Source organism: Gallus gallus, chromosome 26, assembly GCF_016699485.2.
Source record: "Gallus gallus isolate bGalGal1 chromosome 26, bGalGal1.mat.broiler.GRCg7b, whole genome shotgun sequence".
Taxonomy (NCBI): domain Eukaryota; kingdom Metazoa; phylum Chordata; class Aves; order Galliformes; family Phasianidae; genus Gallus; species Gallus gallus.
Window position 1 is genome coordinate 1,248,073 of NC_052557.1, and position 25,209 is coordinate 1,273,281.

Here is a 25,209-nt window from a genome sequence, read left to right on the forward strand (position 1 = left end):
GGGGCAGGGACTCGGCTCAGAGCTGTCCCATTTCCTGCACCTGTTTGGCAGCAGTGAGAGGGGAAAAAATTAATAGATGGGCGGTTTCCCCTCTGCTAACGCGGAGGCCAACAGCTGTGAGCAGCAGTGTGCCGTGCCAGGCAGTGCCGGGTGGGCATCCCCACCTCTCCACGGGGATGAGAGGCTCAGGGTTGGTGCAGACACTGTGCTGACAGTGCTGTTCCCAGAGCTGTGGGTGCTGTTAGGCTGAGGCTGCGGTTTCAGAGCAGTGGCAGAGAGGTGTGGGGCAGCGGGCAGCGCTGTGCACGCTCAGCTCCTTGCCATACCTGCACTGAGCAGCGGCTCCTGGGCACCGCGGGGAGGACACAGAGATGGCTGCAGGAGGCAACCGGGAGCAAAAGCAGTGTGTTCTGCACGAGGGCGAGCAAAGGATCACCACTCCGCACTCACAGGTCGGTGCTGTTGGGAACTGGGGGTGCTGCTGCTCCCCCCAGGAGTGCTGTGTCCTCCACGAGAGGGAGACTCGTGCCCGACCCAGCGCAGCCCCGGCTGTGCTGCTGCTGTCCTCACCTGCTCTGTGCTCAGCCCTCAGGGATGTCCCCTCAGCCCCCCCTTACATGGAGCCCAGGATAGAGTAACAAAATGATTTATTGTCATTTCCTCTTATTGTAGAGATCCGTTATGTACAGAGACTGTAAAAAAAAAACCTTAAGAGTCTTCTGAGAAGAGCAATTACAGATGCTGCTGGAAATAGAATCACAGGTACTGGAAGGAACTGAGAGTCAGTTCGCTTTGATGGGGGGAAGCCTCTGTCCCTTTCAGATATCCTTGATGACCTCTTCCAGCTCCTCTTTCGTGTACATGTGGAACTTCATGCCCGGCTCCACGGTGGCGAGCTGAAAGAGAAGGAGCAAGGGGTTAATGTGCCTGCATATGTGAAGCGACAGCATGGGGCACGGAACAGAGAGCAGCCACAGCAGACAGAGCAGCTGTTCCTTCCCGGCTGCCTGATCTGCCAGCCCAGCAAGATCATCCCAGCCCGTAACACGCTCTTTGATTCCCTAAAATAGCAGCTTGCTGCAGAAATAGCTTTTAATTGACTCGGTCTCCTCATAGTAGCAGTGGCAGGGAACACGTATGGGGAGCGCTCAGGCCCTGCTGCTGCTTGCTGGGGAAGGGCACTGTGCTAAGGGAGCTCCTCACGCTGCAGCTCAGCCCCGCAGCCCCACCTGCAGAACCTGTGGGCAGTGCTCTGTGCGGCGAGAGGACAGGATAGCAAAATACCCAAAGGAGGACCGCAGATTCACTCTGCAAAACTGCATTCTGGTTGCTGGTCAGTGGGATGTGCCTTGGAACCGCCTGCTGGGCGAGGGGAGCGGGTGGCAGCAGCACAGCGCCGGGCACAGCGCCCTGCCCAGGCAGCTGGGATGCATCACCAGGACGTGAGGGACTGCAGAACGGCAGTGCTGCCAAAGCAACGCACGTGGGACCGACTGCTGTTTGCACCCAGCATGGGAGCCCAACAGCCCGGTGGCTGCTGCGGGCACCAAGCGCTGCTGGAGCTCCCAGGGATGCTCACAGATACCCCGACACCGTGATGGCATCCGGAGTGCCCGGTGTGCAGGGCTGCGGGCAGCGATGTGCCCCAGGCTGCAGCTTGCAGGCTCAGCCCCCAGCAGCACGCTGTGACTGCCCAGCCTTATGGGGCACACCGGGCTGTCAGGGACTTCCAGATGCCACTCCAGGTCACCCAAATCACGCCCATGTGCTGACCTGGCACCAAAGCTCCACCAAACCATTCCCTCACAGCCTCTGCAGGAATAATTCATGTAAAAGCAGAACACCGTTTCAGGCTCCATTGCTGCCCATGGGTTCAGCTCTCCCATCGCCACATTCCCCATTCCCCTTGCTGCTAGGAGGAAAAACCCCACGCAGGAAAGAGGGGATACAAAGTGGAGCAGCGCACAGTTGTGCAAAGCTGGAAAGCAAAGCAGTTCCGTCAGTGAAAGATTTTCAACCAGAAGGGTGTCTTGAGTCAATGGTGACCTTTTAATCCTCGGCACATTCCTCTCGTGCTTAACCCCAATGTGATTCCTCCATAGGTTCAGAGCCCTGCCAAGCACAGTTAAGCCCTGTCAAACGGGGACATGCCATAAGGATACTGTACATGCAGCACTGCCTCGGTTCCTCACACTGTACAGCAGAGCCTCCCGAGGAGCCCTGAAGCTGCTCAGAATGAGCCGCTCTGTGTGTGATGGGGCGCAGCTGGGAAGCAGAATGCAGCCTGGCATCATTGTGGGGCAGTGTGGGGCTCCTTCCCCCTCTGACGAAGGCAGTTAAGCACATCGGGAGAGCCTCCAGCAGCAGCAGTTAATAAAAGCAACGGGGTGCACACTTGAAGGCTGTTTGGGAAATGGACTCCCAGCGCTCAGAGGACAGGAATGGGAGAACAGCAGGAGCAGTCAGAGCGACGTGATTCTCAAAGGTCTGGCATCTCATAGCCTGCCAGAAATAGAAGCAAACTCTATCTGCCAGCCTCGCTCATCATCTATCTGTTATCACTAACGAGCTGGAAAGGTTCTGTTGGTTTTTATGTTAACCATTACTACCTGAGCAGCAGCGTTACGGCCCGGCGATGGAGGCTGCAGGGACACCACACACCTGGCTCACATTGAGCCCCGTGAGAGCAGCAGTTTGGCACAGCACAGTCATTCCTGGAGGCTTCACCTCCCCGGCCCTTCTGCCCAAGGGATTGTTGGCTACCATCCCAGCCCGAATATAGCAAGTCCGGGAGCTGTATAATTTTCATTCCTTCTAATATTACGAGTAGCAGGGGAAAAAAGAATGGCTGAACACAGGGGAAGAAAAAGTGATCCTGCTGGCACGGCAGCTGGCTCTGCCCATGGAAGGCCAGGAGGGGCAGCGCCCCCCCCACACGCAGCCCACGGCCCCGCAGCCCAGGAGAACTGCTTGCACCAGCACTCCTGGCCCAGCCCAGCACACAGGCCCGGCTGCACACATCCAGAAGCCAAAATCAAGCTCCCAGCGCTTCCCAGCCCACTATGAGCAGGCAGTTCAGACTGTAAGACTGTCCCCGGGCACGCTGCTAAGAGAGCCACAGTTACCTCAATGTTGGTTGCATTCAGTTTCTCCTCCATAACTTGCTTCAGGATGACGAGGGAAGATTTGATTGCTTCTTTCAGCGTCATGGACTGTAAAACAAACCACTTGCTCACTGCACTGCTGCTGCCCAAGCCAGCGTTCGTTGTGTTACCCCTTTAACTCCAACAGCGTGCTGCTCTCCCTGCTTCTTCTCTCTAATCCCTTAAGCTGCCACTGGCAGTAAATTTAAAAGCTTATCAAGTTATCTACTGTATCAACAGGAGATCAAAGCACACTGCTCGGGAAGGACAGTGACAATTTCAAGGATGGCGACTTTCTGCTTCTGTATCACTTTTTCTAAAGCTTAAGAGCTGTTAAGCTGGGCACACAAACCTTCCTGTCAGGAGCAGGGCACGAGGGTCCGCTTCCCTTCACCAGTTACTGCCTATCAAGCAGTTCCCCCCCCCCCAAGCTGGGCTCCTGGCAGAAGCCTTTGTGCTTTAATAACATAAATCCCTGCATGAGGGGAGCTAGAGCCAGAAGGCTGCACAGCATTCAGATGGATGATAGCTGTGTGTGCAGTAACTGCACTGGGAAGATGGTGAACGAGCCACAGAACGCAGAACTCTGGCAATTCTGCTGCTTAATTAGATTATGGAGGCTTAGGCTGGAAGTCTTCAAGGCAATCAACAGCATCAATTACGCTTTTCATTATAGTGTTTGATTTCCTTTGACACAAAGCAGGCAGCTCCCCTCCCACAGAGAGAAGAAAGTTGTTATTGAATATCAGATAGGATGAGGACTCGCAGAACAAAAGCTGTTAGCTTCACTGCTCGGAGCTGCACGCCCAGAGGAACAATGCCACTCACTTTGGTTCCTTACGCTTCGGGCTGCAGCCATACCGAGCCCTGATGCCGACTGGCCGTGCTCATGCAGCAGCATTTATTTATAGAGTACTTCCTGACATGGACTCAATTATCACCTGCTGGAGGCGCAGCCTGGCACGCTGCACACCGGGCTCGTGTTCCACGAGGCAGCCTGAGCGGCCACAGCCCACAGAGGTGCTGCAGCACTGCTCACACGGAGCTCCTCCACCAGCAGCTCCACGCCGTATCTCATCACCGGAGCAGCTGCCAAGGCCTGAGCCCAGCCTGGCAGCCTCGCACAGCTCCCCCAGCACGCTGCCCTAAGTCAGATGTCAACCCAGCACAGCCTTTACCTTATGGTACACCTCCTGCAGTGAGCTCTGCGCTCCTTCCGAGGCGGACCCGATGGCTCTGGCATCGCACTGCACGAACGTCCCCGAGGGGTCCATGTGAAACCTGTGGGCAGCACAGGCATCAGCAAGCAGAGGCGCACCACATCCTGCACCACAGCACCAGGGCTTCTCCCCGCACGGACCCACAGCCACACTGCACACCCAGGGCACCCAGAGCACAGTGCTGAGCTCACAGCAGGGCCGAGGTCTGGGAAGCACTCGGCATTTGCCTGCAGCCCCACGCTGGGCTCATAAGCCAGGAGGAAAGCAATGCACCCCAACACCGCCTTCCACGCTCATAGCAGAATGTTTCTCCCCCTCCCTGTTTTCTTTTACAAAATCAGTAGGTTTTCACCACTGCTCCTGGGAGGGAGACCAACAGGGGGACTTTTTTGGGCTGGCTGTGCTGAGCCGTTCCCACCTCCAGCAGAGGCAGTGTTTGAAGCACCAGTTCAGGTTTCAACCACTCCGCCTCCCCAAGGAATGTTACAGACGGCTGCAGATATTATGTTACCGTGGCTCTGCTACTCCTTTAGGGAAAGGTAGGAATAAACTCAGGACAAGGAGAGCTTAAGCACCTCCCTCCCGCCCAGGAAACCACACGAAGAAAAGCAAAGGGTTCACTAAAGGCAGAGCACTCTCTTCAATCCTGAACAAGCAGCCTGTGATCGTGCTGCCGCGGCCCTTCTTATGCAGGGAAGGTTTAAATGCATTACCAAACATGTCAGGTACATAATGGGATAAACCCCGAGGGTTTGGCTTATGGAAAACCACAGGATCAAGTCATTAAAGAGCCCTCGGCTGTTTCACTCTGAGGTTTTGTCTCTTCCGAGGATTACAGAGCAGAACTTACAGCTGAGGTCCCTTCTCATCAACTCCTCCAAAAAGCAGCGCGACACCAAATGGACGAGACTGCAACAGAAAGCAGCCAATGGTCAGGCAGGGCTGAGGGCAGAGCCAGGGGGGCACGGGAGGCTCCTGGGGCAGCCCAGCCCACCATTACACACCATTGCACCGGGGTCTGCATCCTCCTCCCCAAACTGCAGCGCCAGGTTGGACACAGCCTGCGTCACGCTCTCCACAGTCATGGTTTCATTGTAAGTGAACCAGTGATTCTGCAGGAAAACAAGGCTTCAGATTATGGCTCTGCTCCCCAAAGATGACAGTCCTGCATCGTTCACATGCTGCCCTGCAGCGACACCCCAATGAGAGCTTTGCCCCAGCCCTTCCTGACAGGCAATGCATACAGGGAGCGAGGTGCTCAGCCACGGGATGGAAGCACTGAAGACAGCCCTCAATGCAGAGTGAGCTGAGAAGTAGAGGAAGGGTCCCCCAGAACAGCTGGGGACATCGGAGCCTTGGGGTACCAAGGAGGAAGACAAAGGCAGAGCACTCTGTGCTCACACTCGTGGTACCCACTGAAGGAACAGGGGGGAGATGTGGCATAAGATTCCCACCAAGTGTTCCACATAGAAAAAGAAAAACGCACAGGAGGCTGCACTATCCGTTCTGCAGGAGCTCTGTGCAGGAAGCCACGCTGCACACAGAGCTCCCACTCCCACCAGCTCCTCTGCTACAACCATCATCCCACTCCAGAGACGCCCCCCAGCGCTAACACTGCTGTTTCGAGAGATGTCAAGTCTTACCTGTGTTTCCACTCTTGCTTTATCAATCAAAGTCTTGGCATCCGCTATTAAGCCGCTCATGGCACACCCTGGAATCAGAGAGGGAAACCACGAGTCATTTCATCAGCGATTTGCAACCCGCTCTCCCCCAGACTTCCCACCACCCACGGTGCACACAGCAGGGCCCTGCGTGGGAGCAGCCAGCAGCATCCTGCAGAGCACGGGGAGCAGTGGGTGTGGGCACAGAGCAAGGCAGTGCTTCCCATGGACGCCCACGCCGGGCTGGATGCACAGCCAAAGGGCAGATGCACCACCAGGCTCTCCCAGTGACACTTCCCACCCACCCTAGACGTGAACCAGTTCAGGGAGACACAACTGAGGCTATTTCCAAGAGAAGCCACAGGAAGGGGAACATATTCCTCCTGCTGCGGGGTTCAGGAGCCGCCCCTGCAGGAGCCTGCAGCACAGAGCTGCTCCCTGTTCTAAGGGCTGCACCACAAACACACAGCAAGGGGAAAGCAGACCCTGCAGGAGCTCCTAAGCACCATGATCCATCTCCTCAGCAATGTAGGTATTTTAGAGGCCTCCTGCTCTTCACGCTGACATATTTGGTAAGGAGAACTTTGTGGGCCCCCTCGGTGCAGGAGCAGGGGTACAGGCACTAGTGCTCCAGGAGAACCTGGCCTCGAGTCAAGCCTTTACATTGCAATAATTCCCTGCCCTCCCAGATCTAATTTTGGGATGAGCTTTCATCAGAGAGGTCACAGAAGGTGGGGGTGCTTCAGCTGCCTCTTCCTACTCCTGTAACTATGTCCGCTGGTTTTCCAGGCTGCAGGCCAGCAGAGCAGGACCTGGTGCTCACTGGGAGAGCTGAGCATTCCCACTTGGATTGCCAGAGCTGCCTGCAGGAAAGGCTTGTTCTGAAACTCACAGGGACAGAGCTTTACTGTACGTATTTACACACAACAACAATTGGGTGGGTGCCCCGGGGGGCAGCAGAAGTACATTTCTCCTTACCTATATGGGAATCTATTTCTACAATCTTCTCAATGCTGCTGGGCTCCATGAGTGGGGAGGTGATCCTCTTCTCCACAGCCAGGCACACGCCCTCCGAGGTCTGGATGCCGATGGCCGTAGAGCCGAGCTGCAAACAACAACAGTCACCACCTCCATTCCAAGCAGGGTCTAGCTGTGACACTGAGCACAGCTGTACAATGCTCATGCCAGCCTATGCTATTTGTAGGCACGTTGTTTTGGAGACAGACGCTTCAGGACAGAAACCTGTCCAGCCTGGCGTGCCAAATTGAAAGCATTACAAGTGGCACTGGGCAGACGTGAAGGTGAACACCGTGATATTTCCCCACGGATCAGAATCCAGCAGCTCCAGTTCTTAGGAACAAAGGAACAAGAACATTCATCAGCTGAGAACACTTATAGGCTCAGAGAGGCCGTACAGCTCTGCAGCCACGGGTCAGTTTGCTCACAAGCACACTGCCTCCCACCTTCCTCATCAGGGTTTAACATTCACCTGAGCAAACTGTGACTCACTCTGAGCTGCACAGCAGCAAGCCAAGAGAATGAAAATCAAACCAGAGAGAGAAGAGTCGTGACTTTTTTTTTTTTTAAAGGGGCACCACATCACAGACTGTATATTAAAGCTCCCTCAGCTCAGGGCAGCAAAGAGAAAGCACAGCATTCCTTTGCTGTTTGGGGAGTACTTATGGACATTAAGCACACAGTGCTCTTAGTGCCAGCTCCTGCAGTCAGTCAGGCTGCGCAAGCACTCAGCACCTCTGGCTTCGAAATGAGCTTTTCTGATTCTGGGACTTGCACTTCTGGGTTGGGTTTGCTTTGTGGGTAAATGTTCCAAGCTGCAGTGGTCACTGATGCTTCCAGTCACACAAAGCAGATGAGCAGAGCCGCAGGACGTGCCGCTGGGTGGAAGGAATTGAGTGCTGGAACACAGCTCCTGCACTGCAAATTGAACATAGAAGGCTGGCAAAGAGCTGCTGGCAGGAGCAGCACCTATTGGGAAAGCAGTGCCTTCCCGCTCCTGCTCAGCATTGCACTGCTCTGGGAAGTCGGCCAAACCCTGTTTCACTGCAGAGCAAGACCAGAGCATGAGAGAAAAGAACCTGCCTGGCTTTTCTCTGACCAAACCCACTCTGAAAGATCATTTGACACAACAGTATGACAGCCAGATTGTGGTGAAGATACCTTAATGGCCTCGATGGCATACTCCACTTGGAACAGCCTCCCCTCCGGAGAGAAAGTGTTCACGCCCCTGCAAGAACAACATCAGAGATGGCATGAAAGGAAGAAAGCTGAAGGCTGACAAGGAGTCATGCTGACAAAGGACAGGTGACACAGGAGGGCTCTGCACTCCTCACTCCAGCAGTGCTGGACTGGGGATGCTTACGAAGAAGCAGAACAGCAGACATCAGTGAGCCGAAGGGAAGGTTGTTCTCATCCCACTTTGCACTGAGGACACTGGAAACAGACCCCAAGCAGCAAGCCCTCTGGCACCGGGAGGCAAAGGCCTCACTGGCAGATGCCCCGCTGCCCCCTCCCCAAGACCCCCAGGCCCTTTCCCAACGTCTGAAACCATTGCTGAGACCGAGGGCTCCAGCCCCACACGGAAATCCCCAATGGGTTTTACACAGCCTGCTGCCCCCACACCAGGGAAGGCTCTCATAGGGTCACAGAACAGTTGGGTTGGAAAAGATCGTCCCCTATCTGCTGCTGTGGGCTGAGCGTCCACCGCCAGCTCAGGCTGCTCAGAGCCCCATCCGCGCCCTCGGGCACCTCCGGGGATGGGGCACCCGCAGCTCCGGGCAGCGCCAGCGCTGCGTTAACGCTGCGGAATATCCTCCCCGCGGCCCCGGGGCGCTCAGTACCGCGGCCCGTCGGGGCCTTCCAGCGGCGGCGCGGAACCGAAAGTGCTTTGTAAGAGCGGGATGCGCCGTACGTGGAACGGAATAAACCCAGAACGGAGCCCGAGGCAGCCCGACGCGCGTTGGGAGCAGCCCTGCGGGGTGAGGGGGAGCAGCAGGACCGGGCCGCAGCCCGCACTGCCCGCCGCTGGGCCCCGAGGGGGGTGGCAGCAGGCCCGTGACTCAGCCGCAGGCCGCGAGCGGCGGAGCGAGGGCGGGAAGGGCCGACCGGAGGAGAAAGGGCACTCACCGGTCGTACTCAGAGCGCGTGAGAAACATGGTGATGGTGATGGTGGTGGCGGCGGCGGGGGGCGCGGGGTCGGTGCGGGGGAGGCGCGGCGGCGGCAGCGGAACCGGAGCCGCTCTGCCCTCGCCGGGTTCGCATCCACTTCCTGCCAACGGCCCGCAACGCGCACGCGCCGCCCCGCCTCCCTGCGTCACTTCCCCCCGCGCCGCGAGCCCATTGGCGGGAGGAGGGAGGAACGCGGCCAATGGGGAGGCGAGGAGGGCGGGCTCGGAGGGGAGAGAGTGGGAGGAGTCAAAGCAGAGGGGCGGGGCGAGGGCTGAGCGGCAGCGGAGCCGGAGGGGGCGTGTCCATATAGATGGAGGCGTGGTTAAACCGAATGTGGGCGTGGTCAAAGATTGAGTGGGCGTGGCCGTTCGATGCCGGGCGCGGGGCAGCGGGCAGCGCCGTGGGGTGGGCGGGGGGGTGCGGACCCCCGGTGGGTGCCGGTGCTCGGTGGGCACCGCTCCGCTCCGAGCCCGGTGAGCCCCGCGTGGCCGTGGGACCCCCAGTGTGGGGCGGCCGCCCCTCCTCCATTCTTCCGCTTCCCCCCCGCGCGGCGCTTCCTCCCCGGTACGCGGCTGCACGCGGTCGTGGGGTTCCCCCGTACTGTGCGGGGCGGGGGGGCGCGGGATGCACCGCGATCCCGGGATGGGCGGCCCGGGAACGGCCCCGGGCGGCGTCGGTGCTGCTGCGGGGGTCCCGGTTTGCGGGACGGGGATGGATGGAGGGACGCACGGAGGTCCCGGTGGGTGCCGGGGCGGGGTTCACCCCACTACTGCAGCGGGGGGTGCGGCGGGGGCGGTCCGGGGCCGCCCCGTGCACGGTGGTCGCGGGGGGGCGGGGGCGGTCCGGGTTGTGCCCGGGGCGGGGCGGCTGTGCCCGCCCGGGGGCGCTGAGGCTGCGGGTGGCGGCGCGGGGGCGGCTCTGAGAGCGGAGCGGCGGCGGCGGGCGGAGGAGGCGGCGGCAGCCCCCGACGGCCCCGACGGCCGCGGCCATGGCGGAGTCCGGAGCCCCCTCGGGCGGCGACAAAGCGCCCCGGCTCCAGGTAGGGCCCCGCTGCCCCCCGTGCCCGGCACTGCTCCCCGGTGCCCCCTTCCTCCGCAGCCCGGTGCCCCCGCGCTGCCCCCCGTTCACGCCGCTCTCTCCGTTCCGCAGGACCGGGTCCTGGCCGGGATGCGCTGGGGCCGCCTCCAGGAGCCGCTGGGCTTCGTCAAGGTGCTGGAATGGGTGAGTGCCCCCCGCGGCCCCCCCGGCGCCCTCAGCTCTTCGCCTCCCTCCCCCTCCATTCTGGGGGTACCCCGTGGTCGTCCCAAAGCTCACAGAGGAACATCGGAGCCCCCCCTGCCCACTCGCACCCCTCCCAGCCGTGGGTGGGGGGATCCCCACGGAGGGCTCCTGGGGGGCTCCAGGTGTGGGGGCCTCTTGGGCACTCCGCTTTGGCCTCCCCGGTGACCTTGAGCGGGTGGCAGCGCCCGGCCGTGCCGGGGGGAACGGTGACAGTGGGACCTGTGGGGTGTGGGGGGGTGGGGGGGGCAGCACATTGGGGAATAGGGGGCAGTGTGGGGCAGCAAACTCAGGAGGGAACGTTCGGGGCATGGGGGGGTAATGCACGGCCCCCTCCCTGTGCCCCATGCTATGAATGGCGCCAGGATTGGGTTTCAGGGCTGCGGGGAGGGCGGCATTGCAGCGGCACAGGACTGGCAGAGGGAAACTGAGGCACGAGTGGGATCAGAGTGTGGGGGTGAGGCCGGGGGCGGTGGGGATCTCCTGCCTGGAGGAGTGGGGCCGAGGGGGCTCAGCCCCCCACTGTGACCCCCGGCGCCGGGCAGCGCTGGCTGTGTGCGATCAGGCCCTGAGTGCAGCCCGAAATGGAAAGCGAGAGGGGAACCCACGGAGAGCGAATGGGAGCCACGCTGCGGTGTGACACGTGGGGACGTCCCACGCTGGGGACGGGGACAGCTGTCAGTGCTCCTGGTTCCACGAGGGAACACCCACAGGAGCCCATCCCTGTGGCACCGAGCCTGGCCGGGAGGATTCCCCACAGCCCAGCGGCACTCGGGACAGTGCCACCACCGCCCCTATTGGGGCACGGGGACAAACCACAGTGTCCCTCAGTGCGGACGCTGCAGCAATTGGGGCCGTGCCTAAAATTAGAGGGGATGGGCAGTGTCCCCCCCCGTGCCCCACGGCCCCGTTTCGCTGCTGGTGCACAGAGCTGGCGCACATGGCTGACAGCTGCGGGGTGGCATCGCGCCCTGCATGGCTGTGACTCAGCGCCGTTGGGGGGGGGGGGAAGGGGGGATGTGGGGCTGCGGGGTCTCTGAGCGCCCCTCGACCTCTGCGCTCCCCTCCCACAGCTCTTTGCCATCTTTGCTTTCGGGGCGTGCGGTTCTTTCAGCGGTGAAAGTGGGGCCACGGTGAAGTGCAGCGGTGAAACCAAAGAGATGAGTGCCATTTCCGTGCAGTTCGGGTACCCCTTCAGGTGAGGGGCAGCAGAAATGGGATCCCCTCCCCGCACGCTGTGATTCCCGCGTGGCCCCGTAGGGACCTGGATGAGGCTGGGTGGGATGCGGGGTTAAAGCCCGTGCTCAGCGCTGGCATCCCGGACGGGGTGTGAGGATGGGATGGGGACACCGCAGCTTTGGTGCGCTGCGGGGCGGATGCGGGGCTTTCTCCGCCCTGTGGGTGATGGTTTGTAGCACCTGCTGCATCAGGAGGGGGATTTGGGCACCGCCATCGGGCTGCCCCCCGGCACCGGGGTCCCCCAGTCCTGGCTTCGTGCCCCCTCCCCCCATGGAGCCCCTTTGCCCCTTCCCCTGGGCAGTCCCCGCCCCATCCCCATCCCCTCCCGTCCCCTCCGCTCTCCGGGTGCCGCAGCCACCCCCCAGCCCCGCTCCCCCCAGGTTGTACCAGATCCCCTTCGAGATGCCGGAGTGTGATGGCGAGTCGGAGCCGCGCACGCTGCACCTGGTGGGCGACTTCTCCGCCCCCGCCGAGTTCTTTGTGACCCTGGGGGTCTTCTCCTTCCTCTACGCCATGGCGGCCCTGGTGCTCTACCTGCGCTTCCATTCCCTTTACGCCGACAACAAGAAGCTCCCGTTCACGGTAAGGGCCGGGCGGCGGGCACGGCTCCCACCCCACAGCGGAGGCACTGAGCCCAGCCCCACATCCACAGGACTTCTGCGTCACCGTTTGCTTCGCCTTCTTCTGGCTGGTGGCGGCGGCGGCGTGGGGCAAAGGGCTGAGCGACGTCAAGGCAGCCACGCGGCCCTCCAGCCTCATTGCTGCCATGAGTGTGTGCCAGGGCCACGACGTGGTGTGCAACGCCGGCGCCACGCCGGCCATGGGGCTGGCCAACATCTCCGTGGTGAGCATGGAACGAGGGGCAAAGGGGGGGCACACGTGGGTATGTGCATGCGCTTGGGGGGCGGTGCATGCATACATGGCTACGTGCACATGCGTGTGCACACAGGTATCTGCATACACATGGGGGTGTGTGTGCACACGTGGGTAAGTGCATGCACGTGGGGGGCTGTGCACGCATGCACACCTGGGTTGGATATGCGTGCAGACGTGGGTACGTGCATGCATACGTGGCTCTGTGCACATGCACGTGCACATGAGTACCTGCATGCATGTGGGTGCACGTGTGTGCACACGTGGGTAAGTGCATGCACGTGGGGGGGTGTATGCATACGGGGCTACGTGCACATGCATGTGCACACGAGTACCTGCATGCACATGGGGGTACGTGTGTGTACACGTGGGTTTGTGTGTGCACAGGCTGGTCCTATCTTTGCACATGTGGGTTGCATTGCACACACACGGGGCGCTGGTATGCACACATGGGTTGTGCATGCGTGCATACGTGCGTGCACGCCTGGGCTGGCCACGCATGCACATGTAGGCACGTTTGCACACACACGTGTGCACAGATGGGCTACGTGGGCTGTGCATACACATAGGGGTGCACACACACATGGGGGTGCCAACATGCACCGGGTTGCAGAGCTGAGCACCCACCGCTGTGCCATGCACACACACACACACACACACACACACACACGCAGGGATGGCACCGCGCTGCACGTGGCACACACAGCACCACGGGGGGGGATGGGGGGGGGGCTGCATGGTGCCACAGCTCCGTTCTCCCCCCGCAGCTCTTCGGCTTCATCAATTTCCTGCTGTGGGCCGGGAACTGCTGGTTTGTGTTCAAGGAGACGACGTGGCACACGCAGGCTGAGCCCCGCGGAGACAGCGCGGCCGAGCAGGGCGCCATCGATAAGCAGTAGCCCCCCCGGGGGGGGGGGGGGGGCACCCATCCGCACCCACCCCCCCACCCCCCCATCCCATCCCCGGGGGCCTCGCGCCGGCCGCAGCCTGGGGGTGGGGAGGGGGGGGCGCGGAGCACTGCTGTACCGAGGGGTCCCCGCTGTGTGCGGAGGTGGATAAAGGTCCTGGGAAGCCGGGTGTCCTCTGTGTGTGTGTGTGGGATGGGGGGTCGTGGGGGGGCTGTGCCCTATGGGGGTCCTGTGCCCTATGGGAGCTGTGTGTCCTATGAGGGTGTGTGGCTCTGGGTGCCCTGTACTGCACTGAGGGGGTATCGGCATTGGATGTCCTTCCCATACGGGGGGTATATGGCACTGGGTGTCCTACGTACGCCATATAGGGGTGTGTATGGCACTGGGTGCCCTGCCCCATACAGAGGTGTGTATGGCCACGGATGCCCTGCCCCATACAGAGGTGTGTATGGCCACGGATGCCCTGCCCCATACAGAGGTGTGTATGGCCACGGATGCCCTGCCCCACATAGGGCTGTGGATGGCCCCGGCCGCCGTGCGGGCTCTGTGCGCCGCGGGCTGCGCTGCCCCACGCAGCGCTGTCCGCCCCACACCGGGGTGCGGCAGCGGGTATCTCCGTGGGGGGTTCCCGAGGTGTCTCCAGGCTGCCCCGCACCCCGCCCCGCACACGCGGCCGCTCGGAGCCCCGGGGCGGGGACTGCACCGCCCGTGGGGCCGCGGGGGGGCGCGCGGCGCATGCGCGGGGGCGCGCGCGCGGGGCGGGGGCGGCGGCGGCGGCGGCGGCGGCGGCGGAGGGGGGGGGCGCGCTCCCGCGGCGGCGGCGGCGGCGATGGCGGCGCGTGGGCGCGCGGCGGCGATGGCGGCGGCGGAGCGGCGGCTGCCGAGCGTGGACGAGTTCGCGGGGCAGAGCTGGAGCGCATGGGTGGAGCGGGCCGGGCCGCCCGCAGAGCCGGGTGAGGGGGCGGCGGGCCGGGAGGGGGGGAAGGAGGCGGGGGGGGGGGGGGTCGCTGCCGGGGTTGGGGGGGGTCACCGCCGAACGGGGCCGCGCCCGCAGCCCGCGCCGCCCCGCACCTCCCCGCCCCCGGGCACGGAGAGCGGCGGGCGCCCCGCACCGGGCGGTGGGAGACGCGCAGCGCGTCCCGCAGCGGAACCGGGGTGCGGGCGGCAGTGCGGGCGGAGGTGAGCGGGGAGCGGCGCTCCGTCCCGGCGGTGTATCCCGTCCTGCGGCCGCCGGGCGCGGGGCGTTCGGTTCGGTTCGGCGCGGCCGGGGGCGGCGGGGATCCCGCGCGGCGGAGCCGCGGGCGGCCGCTGTGACACGGCTGGACGGCACCGGGCACACGGAACGGCGGCGCTGAGGAGGACCGCGAGCCCCGCACGGCACAGCCGCGCACAGCCGGGCGCCCAGTATGGCGTGCACGGACAGCGCCGGGCGCCCGGTATGGCACAGCTGTGCGCAACTCGGTGCCCGGCGTGGCACAGCTGGACGGGACTGAGTGCCCGCCGTGGCGCCACGAGACGGAGCTCGGAGCACGGCTGGATGGCACCGGGGCCCCAGCGTGGCACGGCCGGGTGGGACTGAGTGCCCGGTGTGGCACAGCTGGACGGGGTGGCTGCGGACGCGGCGCCCGGCTGGCATGGCCGGCGAGGACAGGTGCTGCTGGCACAGCCGGGGGCACGTGGGTGAGCCGGCCCCGGGATGGGCCGACCCCACATCCCTGCTCAGCCCCACACACGGCGGTGGGTCCCTGCTGGTGGCTTCGGGCTCCCGGTGCTCTCTGCGCATCGCGGTGCCGCCCGCTGTCCCCCGCTGTCAGAGGGTGCAGCCGAGTGCCACGCACGGCGCCCCCCGATTCCAGGGCTGAGCTCTGGATCCGTCCTCGGGTCTGGTTTTAACCCTTGTCATTGTGCTTCTCGTTGCCCCGGGAGCCCCGGCAGTGCGTGGCAGCAGGGGGATGCAACGGCTGCAGGCAGAGCTGGGCCAGACGAGCAGCCAATGCTGGATGCACAGAGCTGAGGCCGGCACAGCTCGGGGTACTGATGGTGGGATTCTGTTCCCAGCAGGGTTGGAGCTGGAGGAGAGCAGCAAGGGGAGCAAGAAACTGGACGCCATGACGCTGATCAAGGAAGGTAAGCTCCTCGTTTTGGGGAGAAAACCTTCTGTTTTGGGGCTGCCCCGGTGCCTGACCCACCTCCGCCCCGCAGACATGTCCATCTTCGGCCACTGCCCGGCGCACGACGAGTTCTACCTGGTGGTTTGCAACCACTGCAGCCAGGTGGTGAAGCCTCAGGCCTTCCAGAAGCACTGCGGTGAGCTGGGAGGGGGTCGGGGTGGCCTGGAGGGGGGGATGGGGGGGGGGCTGTGAGCCCTGGGGGGGGCTGATGGAGGGCTGTTCCTTGCACAGAACGGCGGCACGGCCCGCTCAGCAAGCTGTACTCCAAATGCCACGCCGTCAATGGGCAGCCAGCGGGCAAAGCGCTGCGGGATAAGGGAGCGCGCAGCAGAGCGCAGCCACTGCCAGAGAAGGCACAGAAGGACAACAACCTCTGGTGGGCAGAGCTGGGGGTCGCTGTGCCCCAACCCCCCCCCCCCCCCCTGCTGCCCCCTGCCCCCCTCTGACCGCCCCGTTTCTCCCCAGCTTGTTCATGCCGGTGGTGAACCTGGAGAAGATCCCCAGCTTCCCCAAGCCGGAGGGGCTCAAAGCGGCCCCCAAAACCCCCCCCAAAGCGCCCCCTGCACCGCCTGCCTCCAGCCCTGCAGAGCCCCCCGGGAGACCCTCCCCTGCGCCGCCTCCGCCGCCCAAAGAGCCCCCAGGAGCCGGGGGGGATTCAGTGCCAGCACCCACTGCCAGCCCTGTGCTCAAAGCGGGGGAGAAGGAGCCGGGGGTCTGCAGGCCGCCCCCCAGGGCCCACAAGAAGCTGACGCGTGAGTCCAGCAGTGCTGCAGGCGGGGGGGGGGGCGGATATTGCTCTGGGGTGGGTAATGGGGCAGGTAACCGTGTCCCTCCGTGCCCAAAGGTGGGCTGTGTTCCCAATGGCACAGCTCGGGGGGGGGGGGGGGTCTGCTCACAGTGCCGGACCCCACTGTGGGGCGCTGGGGGGGCTGTGGTCCTTGGGGGGATACGATCCATGGGGGGATGAGGTCCTTGAGGGGCTGTGGTGAGTGGGGTCCTACGCTGGGTCCGTACCCTGGGGGTGTGAGTGCTGCCGTGGGGGTCACGGTGAGCGCTTTGCCGCCCCCCAAACCCCCCACCTCGTGTGCCCGCAGGGAAGGAGTGCGACCTGAACCGGCAGTGCGGCGTGCTGAACCCCGACACCAAGAAGGTGTGCACCCGCCTGCTCACCTGCAAGGTAGCGCCGCGCGCCCGTCCTGGGGGGCCCCGGGAGCAGCATGGCAACGGGGTTTTGCCCCTCTGGTAGCGGGAGTTGGGGGGTCTCCCAGCCGGGAGGGGACACCTGGGGTGGGCCCTCGTGCTGTGACCCCCCCTCGCCCCGCAGATCCACTCGGTGCACCAGCGGCGCGAGGTGCAGGGCCGTGCCAAGGACTTCGACGTGCTGGTGGCCGAGCTGAAGGCCAGCTCCCGCCGCGAGGCCCCGAAGGAGAAGAGCCCCCCCAGGAAGGACCCCCCCGGCATTGAGCCGCCCGCCCCCCCCGCGCTGCCGCAGCCCCCCGCCGCCCCTCCCGGCGCATCGCCCTGCCGCCCCAGGCCCCCCCACGCCCACTGCCCGCCCCCCAGGTGAGCACCCGCTGTCCCCCACCTCTGCCCCCCCCCCCAACATCTGTGCCCCCCCCCTCCTGCCGCTTACCGCCCATCTCCTGCACAGGGCTCGGCTCTCCTCCGACAGCGACCCCGAGGAAGGGGACGGGGGGCTCTTCCCCTTCCCCCTGCCCAAGGAGGGGGGCAGTCGGGGCTCCAGCGAGGACAGCGAGGAGGAGGGGGCTGCTGATGATGCCCACCGCCCCGACTGCCACTACGCTGCCCGCCCACCACGGCCGCAAGCGGTGAGTTGGGTTGGGCGACCCCCGCTGCGGTGTGGGGGGGGTCGGGGTGGGGGGGTCACCCGGTCTGACCCTCCCCCCCCCCCCCCCCTCCCATCCGCCATAGTTCTGCACCTTTGGGAGCCGCTTGGTCAGCCCGGGCTGCTACGTCTTCAACCGGCGGTTGGACCGCTTCTGCTCGGCTCTGGGCTCCATGCTGGAGCGGCACCTCAGCTCGCACATGTGGAGGTGATGGGGGGGGGCTGGGAGAGCCGGGGGGGCCGCAGAGCCATCCTGGTGTCCCGCTGTCCATTGTGCTGGGGGGGCACAGAGCTGCGGGTGGGGTGCTGTGGGCTGGTGGGGCTCCCGGCGGGGATGGGGTGGTGGTTTGGGGGGGTCCCATTTGGGAAGAGAGCGGAGATGTGGGGGGGTCACAGTGGGCAAGGGAACAGATATTGGGAGGGGGGGTCCTATACGTGAAAGGGGCAGTGGGAGGGACCCAGGGAGTGGGGGATCCCATAGGGAAGGGAGCGGAGATACGGGGGGCAAAGGAACAGTGATGTGACGTGGGGGGGTCCCATCCGGGGCAGCAGTGATGTCAGAGGGGTCCCATCCGTGGAGAGGATGGAGATTTGGGGGTGAAGTTCCATGATGTGGGGAGGGCGCAGTGACACGGTATGGGGGGGGAAGGGGGGGCGCAGCTGTAGCGTGAATCCGGGGGGGTCCCTCCATGGCAGCGCAGCCCTTCGGTGCTCCTCGTCTCACCACCACCTCCCCCCTCCCACAGGAAGATCCCTCCGGCCGCCGACTCGCAGCTCCCCGCCGCCCCCGCCCCCCCCAGCCCCGCCGGCCCCGCCGCTCCGACCCCCCCGCCCCACGCTCGGACCCCCCCGACGCCCACCGGTCCCCGGGACGGCCGCGTCCCCGCCGGCATCAACTACACGGTGGGGTCCCCGCACGCGGCCGCCGCCTGCAGCCAACCGGAGTGCGGGGGGGGCGGCAGCCAATCCATCACCTCCCCGCTGCCGGCCAACATCCCGTCGCCCTCCTTCAGCAAGTTGCCTTCCACCAAGGCCAGCAAATCGTCCCGAGCCAAGGAAGCGGCCGGCGGCACGGAACCGGACTCCGTCGCCCGCAAACGCAAACAGCCCCTGGGGGCGGCCGCCAGCCCCCCCTACAAACGGACCTGCCCCGGGGACGGGCCGAAAAGCAAAAGCCCCGCCTGCCAGGTCTCGGCCCCCCCCGGCAAGACGAAAAGCCCCGCGGTGGCGGCGCTCAACGGCTCGGCGTGTGCGGGCAGCAGGCTGAAGCGAGCGCTCCCCCCGGACTGCCGCCCCCCCCTCAGCGCCGCTCCGGAGCCGCGGGGCTCTCCGTTACGCGGGGTCGGGGTCCCCCCGCCGCCCCCCCGCTGCATTTCGGAGGACGAGGTGAAGAAGCGCAAGAACTCGGCCACGTATTGCCGGCCCTCCAAGCCCAAACACGCCGCCCCCCCGCCCGCCCCCCCGCCCGCCCCCAGCCCCGCGCCCCCCGACCTGGGCTGCTCCGTCCGCAGGAAGAAGCCGGGGAGCGCCCTGGGCTTCGAGGAGAAGCGGAGCGTCCTGAAGGTAAGGGCTGGGGGGGGGAGGGGGGGGGCACGGGGCGCTGGGGGGGGGGTTATGGGTGCACCCCCAGCTGCGGGTGTTGGCGTTCCCCCACGCGTGTGAGAGTGGAGTGGGGAAATGGGGGGGGGGACACCGGGCGCAGCCCCACGGGGCGCCCTGAACGACAGCTCGTCCGGCATGAAGGGGGGGCGGGGTGGGGTGGGGGGGCACCGCGGGGACCCTCCGGGCTCACCCGCATCAGCCCCGCGTTGGGGACCCCGTGGTGACGTTCTGTTGGGCGCCCGCATCCCAACCTGAGGGCACCGTTTGGGGCACCGTTTGGGGCACCGCAGGGACCCTCTGGGGCCGCCCCGTCCTTATGGGGGGGGGGGCACAGCGTGGGGCTGAGCTCACACAGCGGCTGACCCCCCCCCTTTTCTCCTCCCTCCCCCGCCCCCCTCCCATCCATCCCGCAGTCCAAAGCGCATTAACGGAGGGTTCGGGGGATTCCACCGCCGCTCGGAGCCGCTGCGCACCGCGGAGCCGCGAAGCGCCGCCGGGACGAAACAAAAACCCCGAGAAAAAAGAGAAGAAAAAGGGGGAAAAAAGAAAACAACACCACACAAACAAACAAACAAAACCCACCAACAAAACGCGACCTCCAGAAAATACCTCAAGACTCTGATCCTGTGCCGTTGCTGCTAAACCAACCCCCGGGGAGGGGGCGGCCGCACCCGGGGGGGTCCCCGTGCAGGACTGACCGCCGGGGCCGCGGGTATTTATAAGAGTTCCTATGGCTGTTTTGGTTCCGTTTGGGGTTTTTTTTTGCTTTGGTTCGGTTGGTTTTTTTTTTTAAAAAAAAAGAAAGAAAAAAAAATGGAAAAGTTGGTATTGGGGGGGGGGGGGGGGGGGGCGGGGGGGTCTGCGCGGTGTTTGGGAACCCCGTGGGGATGTGGAGGCCAATGGGGGGGGGGGGGGGTCCTGGTCCATCCAACGGCTGCGTGTCCCCAGGTGCCCCCCCGGGTCCGGCAGCGCGAAGCACCGCCCCTCCCCGCCCCCCCCCCTCCACCGCCCCTTCAGTGGGACCCCCCCGCGTGCAGAGGGGCGCGGGGGTCCCCGGCGCGTTGTGAGACACGAGTGGGGAGCGCACGTTTCTTTATTGTCACCGATGCAGCAGAGCGGCGCTGGCTGAAGCTGAGGACACGGACACGGGGGGGGGGGGGCTGTGGGGGTCGGGTGTGGGGCGGGGGAATTCCCCACCCTGGGACCCCCCCGCGTGGGGGGCGGCTGCGCTCCCCCCCAGGACGGCCCCAAGGAGGGAGGGCTCAGCTGGCGCTGTGGCTCAGAGGAAAGGGGCTGCACCCCGGGGGCGGCTGTGCCCCATTGTCGTCCCCCCCGGTGTGGGCGGCAGCTGTGGCCTCGGGGGGGGTCATGCTTCCCGGGGGGGGTCATGCGTCACGATCAACATGCGGGAGGCAGCGCTGTGCGGGGGGGCGTCCACGCAGCAGGGACCCCCGTGTGCTCGGATGCTGTCACCGCTGGGGGTCCCACGGCACCCGGACCCCCGGTGGGGGGGGGGGGGGCTCCGCATCGCAGCATCCCCACTGCAGTCCTCACATCCCTCGCGCTCCGCAGAGCCGGAGGGGGGCGGGGGGGTCCACACCGTGCCCCCCCCTCCCCCCTACACCACGATGGGGGTGTCGGAGAACACCGAGCTGACCGAGTCCGGATCCGACACCTTCCTCTGCGCCCGGGGCCCCTCCCTCGGCGCCCCCACCGCCACCGCCGCCGTCGGCGGGCTCCCCCCGGCTTTGTACCTCCCGTTCTGCCCCCCCGCCGCACCGCGGTGCCCGGCGCCGCCGCGAGCCCTCGGGGGGGGCGGCGGCTCCCCGGCGGCGTGGTCGGGGGTGGCGCTGAGCACGGACGAATTGAGGCTGTCGTCGCGGGGGGGGGCGGACGGCTTCTCGGCGGCGCGGCAGCAGCAGCGGCACGGCGTGAGGTACAGATAGATGAGCACCAGCACCACGCTGAGGATGCAGCCCACCAGCGTGGTGTAGGCGGTGTTGAGGCCGTCGTGGGGGCCGTGCAGCGTGAAGTTGTGCACCAGCAGCTCCACGTAGAGCGTCTCGTTGAAGGCCGGGCCCGACACGCGGCACGCGTACGTCCCGCCGTCCTCCGGCCTCAGCGCCCGCAGCTGCAGGCTCCCGTTGGCCAGCACGGCCGCGCTCCCGTTGCCGCCCTCCTCCGGCACGCGGTCCCCCCCCGGCGTCACCCAGTGGCGGCCGTGCGCCGCCCGCAGGCGGCTGTCGCAGCCCAGCGTGACGCTGTCCCCCAGGTACGCCTCCAGCACCGCCTCCCTCGCCTCGCTGCAGTTGAGCAGCTCGGGGGAGCCCAGCTCCAGCACGGCCACCGGCGCCCGGCCCGGCGCGGCCGGCAGCTGACAGCGCAGCTCCTCCTGGAAGTCCAGCACGGCGCTGAGGCGGCGGTGCCGCCCGCGGGCCACCAGGCGGTACAGCGGGCAGTCGCAGCCCAGCGGGTTGCCGTGCACGTAGAGGCGGTCGCGCAGCCACGCGGGCAGCGCCTGCAGCTCGGCGGCCGGCAGCGAACGCAGGCGGTTGGAGGAGAGGTCGAGCAGGGAGAGCTGCGGGGGGCGGCTGCCGTCGCGGAGCAGCTCCAGAGGGAAGCGGGCGATGTGGTTGCGGCCCAGGTAGAGCTTGCGGAGGCGGCTCAGGTTGTCGAAGGCGGAGCGGTCGACGGCGGAGATCTCGTTGTTGTAGAGCAGCAGCACCTCCAGCTCGGGGAGGTCGCTGAAGAGGTTCTCCTCCAGCGCGCGGAGGCGGTTGGAGGACAGGTCCAGGTGGCGGAGGTGCGGGACGTGGCCGAACGCCTCGGTGGACACGAAGGCCAACCCGTTGTGCGCCAGCAGCAGCGCGTGCAGATGCGCCAGGCGGCCCGCGGCCCAATCGGCGCGCAGGCGGCTGATGTTGTTGTGGCTGAGGTCCAGCACGGAGGTGAAGCGCGGCAGCGGGGCGGGCACGGAGCTGAGAGCGGCCCGGGAGCAGCTGAGGATGTTGGAGGCGCAGACGCAGCGCGGGGGGCAGCTCCCGGCCGACGGCACCGCCGGCACCGCCAGCACCGCCAGCACCGCCAGCACCGCGCCCGGCACCGCCATGGCACCGCCAGCGGGGGGTGACGGGGTGGGCAGGGGGGTCACGGCGTGCGGCACCGCGGCATGGCACGGCGGCACCACGTCGGGTGGCCTCGGTCACCCAATGGCACTGCACCCAATGGCCCTGCTCACCCTATGGCACTGCGCAATGGGCTTTGGTCACCCAGTGTCACTGCACCACGGGCTTTGGTCACCCAATGTCACTGCACAATGGGCTTTGGTCACCCAATGTCACACCATGCAATGGCCCTGCTCACCCAATGTCACTGTGTAAGGTGGCTTTGGTCACCCAATGTCACTGCACAGAATGGCCCTGGTCACCCAATGGCACTGCACAATGGGCTTTGGTCACCCAATGGCACTGCATGGAATGGCCTCGGTCACCCAATGTTACCGGGTTGGCTTTGGTCACCCAATGTCACACCATGCAACGGCCCTGGTCACCCAATGGCACTGCGTAAGGTGGCTTTGATAACCCAATGTCACACCATGCAATGGCCTTGGTCACCCAATGTCACTGGGTTGGCTTTGGTCACCCAATGTCACTGTGTAAGGTGGCTTTGGTCACCCAATGTCACTGCACAGAATGGCCCTGGTCACCCGATGGCACTGCACAATGGGCTTTGGTCACCCAATGTCACTGCCTGGGGTGGCCTTGGTCTCCCACTGTCACTGGGGTGGCTTTGATAACCCAATGTCACAGCGCGGAATGGCCCTGGTCACCCAATGTCACTGCGTAAGGTGGCCTTGGTCACCCAATGGCACTGCATAATGGGCTTTGGTCACCCAATGTCACTGCATGGAATGGCCTCGGTCACCCAACGTCACTGCACCACGGGCTTTGGTCACCCAACGTCACTGCCTGGGGTGGCCTTGGTCACCCAATGTCACAGCATGGAATGGCCCTGCTCACCCAATGTCACTGTGTAAGGTGGCCTTGGTCACCCAATGTCACTGGGTTGGCTTTGGTCACCCAATGTCACACCATGCAATGGCCCTGGTCACCCAATGGCACTGCACAATGGGCTTTGGTCACCCAGTGTCACTGCACTGAGTGGCTGTGCCCAAGCAGTGTCACAGCAGGGCTGTCCCTGGTCAAGCAGTCGCAGCACAGAGCAGCTGTGGTCACCCAATGTCACAGCACGGAATGGCCCTGCTCACCCAATGGCACTGCATAAGGTGGCTTTGCTCACCCACTGGCACTGCGTAAGGTGGCTTTGCTCACCCAATGTCACTGCGTAAGGTGGCTTTGCTCACGCAGCGCCGCTCAGTGCGCTGTCCCAGCAGTGTCACAGCGCGGCCGTTCCCGGTCAGGCAGTGGCAGCACAGAGCAGCTGCGGCCGCCCGCCGTCACAGCACGGAGCGGCTTCGGCCGCCCAACGCCGCATCTCGCAGTCACGGCGCGCGGCGGTTCGGTGTCCCCGCGTGGGCCGTTCGCAGCGCCGCTCACCGCCGTCCCCACGCGGGGTTTCCCCGCTCGGTCCCCGTTATCCCCGCGCGGCGCGGCACTGCCGGCGCTGTGACACCGCGGGGCGGTTCCGTTCCCCCCCCCCCCGCCCCCCCCCGCCGCTCCGGGCCCGGTACCGCCGCACCACGTGACCCGGCCCGGCCCGGCCCAACCCCGCGGAGCGGCCCCGCCCCCCGCCGAGGATGCTCCCCCCGCCCCCCCCCCCCCCACCCCCACCCCTCCGGGTATTACCGGAGCCCGCGGCCGGGCCGAGCCGAGGCGAAACGAACCGAGCGGAGCCGAACCGCGCCGGAATGAGCCGAGAAGGACCGAACGGAACGGAACGGAACCGAACCGGGCCGGGCCGAGCCCCGCACCGCGCTGCAGCGCGCCCCGGGACAGCGCTCAGGGGGCGGAGCCGGCGCGGCGACCCCCGCGCACGGCGCGTTCCCATTGGCTGCCGCCCCGCAGCCCGCAGCCAATCGCGGCGTCGCCCGCTTAACCCCTCGGAGCCCGGCCCGGCCCCATCCGCCGCGCTTCCGTCCCATCCCGGCCCCCATCCCAATCTCCGGCCCCGTTTCCATCCCGGTCTCTATACTCCCCCCGTCCCAGTTCTGTCCCTGTCCCGTCTCAGTCTCTATCCCCCTTCCCATTTACATGCCATCCCCACCCCTATTCCCATCCCGGAGTTCATCCCCATATATACCCCATCCCCATATATACCCCATCCCATCCCCATCCCATTTCCAGCTCCTTTCCCTCTAATTTTGGACCTGAAAATAAACAAACAAACAAACAAACAAATAACGCCACCCCCGCCCCCATTTCTGCCCCCATCCCATCTCATCCCTGTCCCCATTTCTATCCCTATCCCGACACCACCCCATCCCCGCCCCCATCCCTATTTCCATCCCCATCTCTATATCCATCCCCATCCCACCCCCCCCCAAACCCACCCCCCACCCATGCTCCCCCCCTCTTCCCCCCCACTGAGACCACCCCCCCACAGAGCCACAGCACACCCCATATCCCCCCCTCCCCTGTGCCCCCCCCACACTGGGGGTCGCCCTATCGGGGCTCCCACCAAAGGGCACCCCCGGGTGCTGCCCCACACCATGGCAGGGGGGGGGGCGGGGGGGTCCGCAGCCCCCATGGTGCGCAGTGCAGCCTCAGCCTCCCGGCTGTATTTTTAGCTGCAAACATTTGTGCCACAATTATGATTTCCCTTTTCTTTTTTTTTTTTTCCTCGGGTCCAAAATTAGAGGGGAAGAGCTGCACAAACAGCGCCGCGATGATGCAGCTCTTTATTTGCGGGGGGGTGGGGGGGGGGGGGTGGGGGGAGCGATTAAAGGGGAGCCCTGCAGTACGGAGTGCGGGGTGTCCCCAGGGCGCCCCCCCCACCCACATCCCCCCCCGCCCCACGGCTGATGCCACCGCAGCCCCCCCCACCCCGCCGCCCCCCCCTCCCATCCCGGGTTTTTGAGGGGGGGGGGATTCTGCCCGTCCTTTGGTCGGCCTCAATATCTTTG

The 25,209-nt window shown here is 65.1% G+C and overlaps 4 protein-coding genes across 8 annotated transcripts; 2 read left to right on the forward strand and 2 right to left on the reverse strand.

Annotated features, from left to right (window-relative positions):
• Positions 1-630: 630 nt before the first annotated feature.
• PSMA5 (proteasome subunit alpha 5) lies at positions 631-9,325 on the reverse strand. 2 transcript variants are annotated; one of them, NM_001031407.2, is made up of 9 exons: positions 9,169-9,325; positions 8,203-8,269; positions 7,003-7,129; positions 6,007-6,074; positions 5,368-5,475; positions 5,214-5,272; positions 4,322-4,424; positions 3,126-3,212; positions 631-896 (listed from the first exon to the last, which is right to left on the reverse strand). In NM_001031407.2, the coding sequence occupies exons 1-9, from the start codon at positions 9,195-9,197 to the stop codon at positions 819-821; spliced, it is 726 nt and encodes a 241-aa protein (NP_001026578.1). In that variant the 5' UTR covers positions 9,198-9,325; the 3' UTR covers positions 631-818. The 2 variants fall into 2 exon arrangements, 1 of the variants encoding a protein (NP_001026578.1); XR_006932145.1 differs by having other exon boundaries at positions 805-2,502; positions 2,610-3,212.
• A 138-nt stretch (positions 9,326-9,463) lies between these two features.
• On the forward strand, positions 9,464-13,677 carry SYPL2 (synaptophysin like 2). Of its 2 annotated transcripts, none has more exons than XM_040652888.2 (6): positions 9,464-9,774; positions 10,360-10,431; positions 11,562-11,686; positions 12,108-12,309; positions 12,380-12,571; positions 13,368-13,677. In XM_040652888.2, exons 2-6 carry the CDS (start codon positions 10,378-10,380, stop codon positions 13,497-13,499), a joined length of 705 nt encoding a protein of 234 aa, XP_040508822.1. In that variant the 5' UTR covers positions 9,464-9,774; positions 10,360-10,377; the 3' UTR covers positions 13,500-13,677. The 2 variants fall into 2 exon arrangements, with proteins under 2 accessions (XP_040508822.1, XP_015154259.2); XM_015298773.4 differs by lacking the exon at positions 9,464-9,774 and adding an exon at positions 10,131-10,249.
• Positions 13,678-14,228: 551 nt separating this feature from the next.
• On the forward strand, positions 14,229-19,915 carry ATXN7L2 (ataxin 7 like 2). 3 transcript variants are annotated; one of them, XM_040652889.2, is made up of 11 exons: positions 14,229-14,461; positions 15,567-15,635; positions 15,711-15,815; positions 15,911-16,055; positions 16,145-16,431; positions 16,774-16,856; positions 17,004-17,242; positions 17,331-17,508; positions 17,612-17,733; positions 18,272-19,088; positions 19,541-19,915. In XM_040652889.2, exons 1-11 carry the CDS (start codon positions 14,338-14,340, stop codon positions 19,553-19,555), a joined length of 2,184 nt encoding a protein of 727 aa, XP_040508823.1. In that variant the 5' UTR covers positions 14,229-14,337; the 3' UTR covers positions 19,556-19,915. The 3 variants fall into 3 exon arrangements, with proteins under 3 accessions (XP_040508823.1, XP_040508824.1, XP_024999608.2); XM_040652890.2 differs by having other exon boundaries at positions 16,774-16,829; XM_025143840.3 differs by having other exon boundaries at positions 15,570-15,635.
• Positions 19,916-20,202: 287 nt separating this feature from the next.
• LOC107051419 (amphoterin-induced protein 1-like) lies at positions 20,203-24,094 on the reverse strand. The gene has a single exon (XM_015275018.4). The coding sequence runs from the start codon at positions 22,234-22,236 to the stop codon at positions 20,746-20,748; it is 1,491 nt and encodes a 496-aa protein (XP_015130504.2). The 5' UTR covers positions 22,237-24,094; the 3' UTR covers positions 20,203-20,745.
• Positions 24,095-25,209: the final 1,115 nt, after the last annotated feature.

Excerpts from the sequence above, each read along its gene's own strand:
- SYPL2 (XM_015298773.4), top strand. The coding sequence starts at position 10,199 with ATGGCGGAGTCCGGAGCCCCCTCGGGCGGCGACAAAGCGCCCCGGCTC. Across the intron at positions 10,250-10,359 it reads ACAAAGCGCCCCGGCTCCAG|GACCGGGTCCTGGCCGGGAT; the intron begins GTAGGGCCCCGC and ends TCCGTTCCGCAG. Across the intron at positions 10,432-11,561 it reads TCGTCAAGGTGCTGGAATGG|CTCTTTGCCATCTTTGCTTT; the intron begins GTGAGTGCCCCC and ends CCCCTCCCACAG.
- LOC107051419 (XM_015275018.4), bottom strand. The coding sequence starts at position 22,236 with ATGGCGGTGCCGGGCGCGGTGCTGGCGGTGCTGGCGGTGCTGGCGGTG.
- PSMA5 (NM_001031407.2), bottom strand. The coding sequence starts at position 9,197 with ATGTTTCTCACGCGCTCTGAGTACGACCG. Across the intron at positions 8,270-9,168 it reads ACGCGCTCTGAGTACGACCG|GGGCGTGAACACTTTCTCTC; the intron begins GTGAGTGCCCTT and ends TTGTTCTTGCAG. Across the intron at positions 4,425-5,213 it reads GATGAGAAGGGACCTCAGCT|GTTTCACATGGACCCCTCGG; the intron begins GTAAGTTCTGCT and ends TGCTGCCCACAG.
- ATXN7L2 (XM_040652889.2), top strand. The coding sequence starts at position 14,338 with ATGGCGGCGCGTGGGCGCGCGGCGGCGATGGCGGCGGCGGAGCGGCGG. Across the intron at positions 17,243-17,330 it reads GCCCACTGCCCGCCCCCCAG|GGCTCGGCTCTCCTCCGACA; the intron begins GTGAGCACCCGC and ends TCTCCTGCACAG. Across the intron at positions 17,734-18,271 it reads CTCAGCTCGCACATGTGGAG|GAAGATCCCTCCGGCCGCCG; the intron begins GTGATGGGGGGG and ends CCCCTCCCACAG.